Source organism: Curcuma longa, chromosome 11 (genome assembly GCF_044706935.1).
Source record: "Curcuma longa cultivar G26 ecotype Majalengka, Jawa Barat chromosome 11, ITB_CL_G26_1.1, whole genome shotgun sequence".
NCBI classification, from domain to species: domain Eukaryota; kingdom Viridiplantae; phylum Streptophyta; class Magnoliopsida; order Zingiberales; family Zingiberaceae; genus Curcuma; species Curcuma longa.
This window is the reverse complement of record NC_133871.1, coordinates 1,934,643-1,942,863: the sequence shown is the minus strand read 5'-3', so window position 1 is coordinate 1,942,863 and position 8,221 is coordinate 1,934,643. Positions and strand designations below refer to the sequence as shown.

At 44.9% G+C, this 8,221-nt stretch overlaps 1 protein-coding gene across 1 annotated transcript; it reads left to right on the top strand.

Annotated features, from left to right (window-relative positions):
• The first annotated feature begins 271 nt into the window (after positions 1-271).
• Positions 272-2,278, top strand: LOC141840571 (UDP-glucuronate:xylan alpha-glucuronosyltransferase 1-like). The gene is made up of 4 exons (XM_074728608.1): positions 272-297; positions 389-517; positions 587-1,188; positions 1,266-2,278. Exons 1-4 carry the CDS (start codon positions 272-274, stop codon positions 2,276-2,278), a joined length of 1,770 nt encoding a protein of 589 aa, XP_074584709.1.
• The last annotated feature ends 5,943 nt before the right edge of the window (positions 2,279-8,221 follow it).

The window sequence follows — 8,221 nt, the reverse complement described above, 5'->3', positions numbered from 1 at the left end:
GTTAGCATTTACAACTAAGTACTTCCTTTTCATTATCATTAGAACACAAAATCCAAATGCATTCTTCTAAAATTATGTTTGTTTTTTTATTGATTTGTGATTATCACTATGCAATAATCTTGACAAACAGTGAACATTCCAATGCTCAAAAATCACCAAAATCTAACAGAATTTAAGACAAGAATCAGACTTCTTCTTCTTCATCTTCCTCCTCTTCATCTTCCTCAATTTTTAGCAAGATTTTCCACTTTTGTTCAGCGGATCATTGATCATGAAAAAGCTCTCAGCAGCAGATCAGTGAGTTCTTCCTTAATCCGATCAGTTTCGTAGCACTAATTCAAATGCAATTTTCGAAAAAATAAATAATTAATTAAATTCTTTTCATCAGCAAAAAGCTCGACAGATACAGATTCCTGAAGCTTGCTCTGTTCATCGTCACTTGTTGCACTGTTCTCTCTCTTGTTTTCTCGCCGGTGATCCACAAAGAACGACAACCCTCCTCGAATTCTGCATCAAGGTGCAATTTTGACGCGATAGTCGTCGACTGCAATCATTTTCTGATATTAACAACTTTTTTTTTTTTCAGTATTAGATTCGGAAGAGGTTTAGATCGTCGATATGTGTCGAATTTGGAAGTCAACTGGGTTCGAGTATCTGATATGGTCAACGGCACGAATCTAAGGATTGGATTGCTAAATTTCAACTCCAGCGAGGTGGGATTCTGGCGGCGGACTCTACCTGGAGCGGAGGTTTCTCCGGTTGGACTGGAGTATGCGCCGGCGAGCATCGGCTGGGAGATTCTCTACCCGGAGTGGATCGACGAGGAGCGGGAATACGGAGAGCCGTCTTGCCCGTCATTTCCATTGCCGCAGTTGGAGGAGGCGCCAAAATTCGATCTTGTCGCCGTCAAGCTGCCCTGCGACAGGTCCGGCGGCCGGTGGTCGCGAGACGTGGCGAGGTTGCACCTCCAGCTCGCAGCGGCGAGGGTTGCGGCGGATTCTGCGGGGGTTCGTGCCCGTGTGCTCATCGTCAGCGATTGCTTGCCGATTCCGAATCTCTTCGGATGCGGCGATCTTGTGGAACGCGAAGGGAATCTTTGGCTTTACGAGGTGGGGACGGCGGCGCTGGAAGAGAAGCTCCGGCTTCCGATCGGGTCGTGCGAGCTCGTCGTCCCTTTTGAAGCAGAAGGTGAGCGGCGATTCAATTCTCATATCTGCATGATGAGATCGCCGGCTATTGTTAAGACTCTGTTTCTTTGCTTTCAGTGAGACCGTACACCGAGTTCGGCCGCCGGCGAGAAGCCTACGCGACCGTACTCCACTCGTCGGAGCAATACGTTTGCGGAGCCATCGCCGCCGCGAAAAGCATCCGGTTGTCAGGGTCGTCGCGCGACCTCGTCGCCCTCGTAGACGAGACGATCGGCGAGAAGTCCCGGCGCGGCCTCGCCGTCGCCGGATGGAAGGTCCGCACGATCCGGCGAATCCGCAACCCGAAGGCGAAGCGCGACGCCTACAACGAGTGGAACTACAGCAAGTTCCGGCTGTGGCAGCTCGCCGACGACTACGACAAGGTCGTCTTCCTCGACGCCGACCTCCTCGTCCTCCGCAACGTTGACTTCCTGTTCTCGCTGCCGGAGCTCAGCGCCGTCGGCAACGACGCGACCCTATTCAACTCCGGCGTCATGGTGATCGAGCCGTCGGAGTGCACGTTCCGGTTGCTGATGGATCACGTCGACGAGATCACGTCGTACAATGGAGGAGATCAAGGGTACTTGAACGAGATCTTCACGTGGTGGCACCGGCTGCCGAAGAACGTCAACTACCTGAAGCACTTCGCCGGCGAGGAACGGAGGAGGGCGAAGAAGGAGAGGCAGTTCGCGGCAGAGCCGCCGGCGATCTACGTGGCGCACTACCTGGGGCTGAAGCCCTGGCTGTGTTTCCGGGACTACGACTGCAACTGGAACGTGAAGAACTTCCGGGGGTTCGCCAGCGACGCGGCTCACAAGAAGTGGTGGAGGGTGCACGACGCGCTGCCGGAGAGCCTGCGGCGGTTCTGCCTCCTGCCGACAAAGGCGAAGGCATCGCTGGAGTACAGCCGGCGGCAGGCGGAGGCGGAGGGGTTCGCTGATGGGCACTGGCGGAGGAACATCACCGATCCGAGGTTGGCAGTGTGCTCCGAGGCGTTCTGCAACTGGAAAAGCATGCTGCCGCACTGGGGAAAGAACAGTTCGCCGGTGGCCGGCAGCCGGAACCTCACTGCGGCTATGCAGAGCTCGTGAATTCAACTTCTAACGGAATCAAAAAAAAAAAAAAATCTTTTTGAGATCATTTTTGTCAATGTATTTGATTGATTTTTCTCCAAACATTTGAAAACAAAGTCAAATTCACGAATTAGAACTCTGATGCGACGGAGATGGCAGTCAAATTCATGTTCTTCTTCTTCTGCTACATTATTTCATGTCCTTCTTTTCCACTGCCATCCCATCCCTTCGGAAGGCCAAGCTATTCATCCTCCTTGTCGAAATCTGGATTCTCTTTAGATGTTTGACCACAAGAGAAAATTGCCATATGTAAATGTATAGTTGGGGTTGAGAAAAGATTGAGAAAATGTAAATGTAAATGGAGTGTTTGGTGAATATAAGGTTGAGTTGTATTTTGGATGTCCATTTACTTATTTACCTTTACTAAAAAAATTAAAAAATCCTTATATATTTTTCACAAGGGTAGATGTGTAATTTGAACTTTCAGATTGGCAAAAAGGACCTCCATAGGTCCTTTTTGCCAACCCCTAATTTTTCATTACCCCAACCCCATATGTACATTCACCATCCCAAACACCCATCATCTGTCCATTGCACAAATTTTGGAACTCAACGGAACATTTACATCTAGGGAACCTTAAACCAAATACCCCCTAAATCTCCTTCTTCGTGAATCTCCATCTCCTGGATCACCTTCTTCTTCATATTCTTCAGATGTTCTAGCTCTTCCTTCCGCTCGAACTCCGCCTGTGCCATCCTCTCCTCCTTACTCTTCCTTTGAAATTTCCTACTATTTGTCTTCTTCCTCACTGATCCCTCCACAACCCTCGAGTGGTCCAATACTCGGTCTGCATCTCCTTCCTCAAACCTGAAATTGTACTTAGCCTCGTACTTGTCCTGCTTATCGAGTTTATCGTCTTCGTCTGAGATATCATCATCATTAAAAGATGGGTTTTTATTCTTCTCCCATCGATCCACAATCTGTAATGGAAGTACTCCTTCTAGAACTTCTCATCCTCGCTCATATCATCATCATTTCCGAAAATTTCATTCAAACCCTGGTCCATCTTCTCGGCATCCTCATCCTTCTCCTTCACTTGAGAATGTCATCCTCCTCGTCTACAGAATCAAAATCGGCCTTCTCAGCTTCCAAGAATGCCTTGATACCTTCGGTCTGTTCTTCGCTGTAGATCTCTGAGTCGTATTTTAAAGGCTCATCCTCGAATTCAAGCCCCTCTTCGATCAACTGCCGAGCAATGACATCCTTCAGGTACAAAGGTCTCTCCTTTTTGACAGCTCTCATCATCGTCGCGACGATCTCAGGGTCATTCTTCTTGATCCTGACAAGCGTCTCGAGAAACTTGAGGCCATTCTTGCCGAGCAAGTTCATATCCTCCCCCACGTCGTCAGACTCGTTCGAGGTGTGGGAATCGGCGCTGGTATCAGATCCACCAAACAGGTTGATCGCTATGATCGGCCACTCGGAAGCTTGACAGCGAAAACCCTAAACTCGCACAATGCAAACCCTAGTTACATATTTGGTAGTAGTCATTCTGTCGGCATTCACCTAGGCTAGACGTACCTCCTATGGTCTTTTTTTTTCTCCGTCTCAAGTTGAGAACGAACGATCTCTAGTTTGCGAATGCCTACGCTTCCATGGATGAAATTGAGAAGGTAAATCGAGAAATTTTTTATAGTGCTCGGCCCCACCATCGAAACAGTCCCATATCAGAAAACTCCCTAAGGGATTTTTTGGAGGGTACTACTATGTTGATAAGAGCATACTGCCTCAACAACACCTCAGCCAACAAATACATATTGCTAAGACTTGAATCGCACAGTATCTCAGTCAACAAATATATATTGCTAATATGATTCGAACTCGAAACCTCAAGCAACACATGTCTCCATGCTTACCACTTGGGATAATGCACTTCAACTAAATTGTAATGGATAAACTTTTTATCATTTGGGTCAATCTTGAAGGAAGTCCCAACTAACAAAGTCAAAAGCTCGTTGTAGATCATCCTTTAGAATGCATCAAGGGATATCCACTTTCTAACATATTTTCGTAGTAGCTCCTGTGCCAAGTGAATTTTATCAGAAATCAAACGACCTTTCATAAAAGCTACTTGTGTAGAGTCGATGAGCCAGTCACACATTTTTGTTAATCGGGCATCCAAGAGCTTGGATATGACTTTGTAGAATACAGTATAACAGGAGATAAGTCGATAGTTAGTGACTTGGTTAGCATGTGCTGACTTCGGAATGAGAGCAATCAACGTGTGATTCCATTAGTATAGGAGTTTGCCCTGGTTGAAAAACTCTTTAACTGCAACAAGAAAATCAGGTTTAACCATTGCCCAAGTTTGTTTAAAAAACTTGAAACTGTAACCATTCGGTGCTTGTTGGTTGCTAATGTGGAACAACGCAACAATAATCTCATCATAATTGGGCATTCGTAGTAGTTGTTCATGTTGATCGGAGGGCACTACCATGCAAATGACAGCATGTCCGATTGAAGGTTGTCCATGTGCACTATTGAGTCAGGAAATGGGATGTGAACTCCTGTACTGCCTCGTCAAGGGATATTGTGATGTTGCCATCAAATTTCTTCACCACAAAAACTTCATTCCGCTTATTGTTTTGCTTGACCAAAACATGGGGGTAAAAGTTGAGTTTCTGTCCACACCTTTGAGATAGGTTGTTATAACATGCTACTAGTAAAAAAAATGTCCATCTTTAGTCAATCATGTTACTAATTGTTGTAGGTAGAGATGGAGCCAAGGGATTGTTCTGGTCAAATACCATGGATAGTCAAGTCATTGGTCAACGAACGTTCCAACATACATGACCCTCAAAGATAATTGTCAGAAGGGATGAGGAGACTTTAAAAATACTCCAAAAAAGATTTAGACTGACATCGGGGATGGATCATAACAAGTCACTTCAATGCTCAAGTTAGGATTTTACTAAAAGGAGAATAATGGCTTGGAGAAAATTAAGATTTTGGGTGCGTATACCTGTGTCCATAGGAGGTGGATGACTTTTTAAAGAGCTATTAATGTGCTTGTTCTCCTAAATGTATGCATCTGTTTAAAACTTGTTCCTAGATACGTGAAAAGCCCTAAACTAGGTGTCACGATAGGGCTTCAAATTAGAATTTATAGATTTTATCGAAAACCCACAATAAATACAAATAAATGAAGTATAGGGGCCTCGAGTCGTGTTTTTCCAAGGACTAGTAGTAAATTGTTTAATTCGAGCTTGGGTGTGTCGTATTTTTGGGGTTTTCTATTAAAATGGATTTTTGGGGATTTTTGGAATGAGATGCAAATGAAAATAAGTAAATAAATGAAAATGCTAAAATAAAATCCTAAAGCAAGTTAAACCTATCATCTAAACCATGAAACCTACAATCAAAACAATCTAAACATGCAACTCGATCCTAATGCAATGAGTAAAATTCAAACTAGTTAGAATCTACTGGAATGAAACTAACAATTCAGTTTCCTAAGCTTGGGAGAACTTAAAATCCTACCACTGTCTATTAAAATCAAATTGAATGTTGAAACCATGCAACCCTAATGAAAGATCCTTGAATTCGATGGGATTATCAATTCAGCAATTCAACCTTAACATTCCATGCAAAATAACAGGTAAATACAAAAGCAATCACTGGCTAATGTCACCTAATCCTCAATCACTGAACAATAACTTCAACCGGCACTCAACAATGGCAATGGCACTCAACAGTAACTCAAGCCTTCATCAGAATTCAGAATTCAAGGATTTCAGATTCAGGATTTCAGATTCGAAAGGTTTGGAAATTTAAGGCTACAAAGTTCAATCAACTACAACTCCAGCATTACTTGAAAACAATCCAATTGCTAATGTTGCTAAGAGAATGGGATTGACGGGGCTTGAAACTGAAAATTCAGACTGCCGAAATCAAAAGTTTCAGAAGCAAATTCAGAAACAGATTTTCAGTGATCGAACTCAACTGATACTTTGAAATCGAAACTAAGAGAATGAGATTTACTTCAAAAGCAACCCACCAAGCATTAGGAATTGATCTATGAAATCTATTTAGCAATCCTAGAACCGATTAACAATACAAAAACAAGATTCAGAACATAGAATTTCAGAAATACAGAATAAACCGAAATCAGAAATAAAACACGCATCCATCCCTCTTTTCTTCCTTCGAATCCAATTGTTGGTTGTCAATCAGCTTCATTGATCCATGTGGAGTCTCTACGTGGTCTTCGGGTGGTTTTCTCGCTACCCAATTGCTGAAGAACCCCGAAGAAACCCTCTTCGGTGCCAACAGACTACTGCGCAACGGCTTTCAGATGGCAAAAACCGGTTCCCCGTACTTCTTCTTGCTCCGATTGCCTTGCTGTCAATTCAGGACTGCGTCGCGCTCCAAGGAGAACCCCTCGAAGGAGTGCGGCGCCGGATGGTTCTGTAGATGGCCGGAATAAGAAGAAACAGGGTCTTTGGCCGGCGAAGAAACCCTCTCCGCCGCGCCAACTCAGCTGCCGAATTATGCCCAATCAACCGGCTTCAATCTCCTCTTGGATCAAGGAATGCGATGGAAGAAGTTTGGGAAGAAGGGGACGCCTGTGCTGTTACGTCGCTGAGCAGGGTGCGTGCGTCGGGGGACGATGAACAGTGGCGGAGCCACTGTTCATCCCGAAAACTTTAGCTTTTATACCTTTGATTAACCCATTAATCTCAGCCGTCCGATCTTGATTCAACGGTGCAAACTTGATCTAGGCTTTAGGGCAGTCTAGGGTTTCCAAAAAATTCCAAAATTTTGATCAGGCTCGATCTAAGTCATATCCTCCGTGTTAGCTCGATCAATTTGATAATTTTGACTCGATTTGACCGCGGTTGAGCTTGAGTTGAGTCCGGTTCGAGCCCTAAAATCAATTAAAATCAAATTAATAGAAAAATTACCATTAAATCATGGAAATTATAATCAAGCCTCAGATTATGCAATAAATGACAATTAAGATCAAATCGATTCATTTTGTAATTCATTTTCATGTAAAAACTCAAAATTGAATCAATTAAAAATGCATAAAACCCTAGCTCATCAATACGCATGATTGTTTATAGTCTATTTTGAGATATCGATTATATCAACTCAAACTAGGAGTGGACGAGGAGAGACAGAGGTGGAACTAAGGTCGGCGCTTGAGGACAAATGGAGTTGAGATTGCGGCCCGAGATCGAGGTGGAGTTGAGGTTGGCATTCGAGACCGGGGTAGAGTTGAGGTCGGCACCCGAGATCACGATAAAGTTAAGGTCAACATCTAGATCGAGCTGAAGCTGAGGTTGGTGTCTAAGATCGAGATGGAGCTGAGATCGGCATTCGAGATCGAGATGGAGCTGAGGTCAGGGCCTGAGACTGAGGTAGAGTTGAGGTTGGCATCTGAGACTGAGATAGAGCTGAGGTCGAGGTCTGAGACTGAGATGGAACTGAGGTTGGCACCCCGAGACCGAGGTGGAGCTGAGGTCAGGGTCTGAGACCTAGATGGAGCTGAGGTTGGAGCTTGAGACCGGGGTGGAGTTGAGGTTGGGGCTCGAGACCAGGGTGGAGCTGAGGTTGGGGCCTGAGACTAAGGTGGAGTTGAGGTCAGCATCTGAGATTGAAATGGAGCTGAGGTTGGCGCGATGCCCGAAATCGAGATGGAGCTAAGGTCGGCGCTCGAGACTGAGATGGCGAGCTGAGATTGACACCCGAGATCGAGATGGAGCTAAGATTAATGCATGTGATTTATGTGAGGTAGGCTTGGCTTCTTAGGGGTGTGTGCCCTGAGCCGATCCGATCAGACCAGGGCTAAGCCCCCCTAGAGCCTAATCATTCTTTAAAACAGGTCTAATCTATCTTGATTTTAACTAACAACTCAACACCTTTTCGAATCTACTAGCGCACATGGTAACTAACAA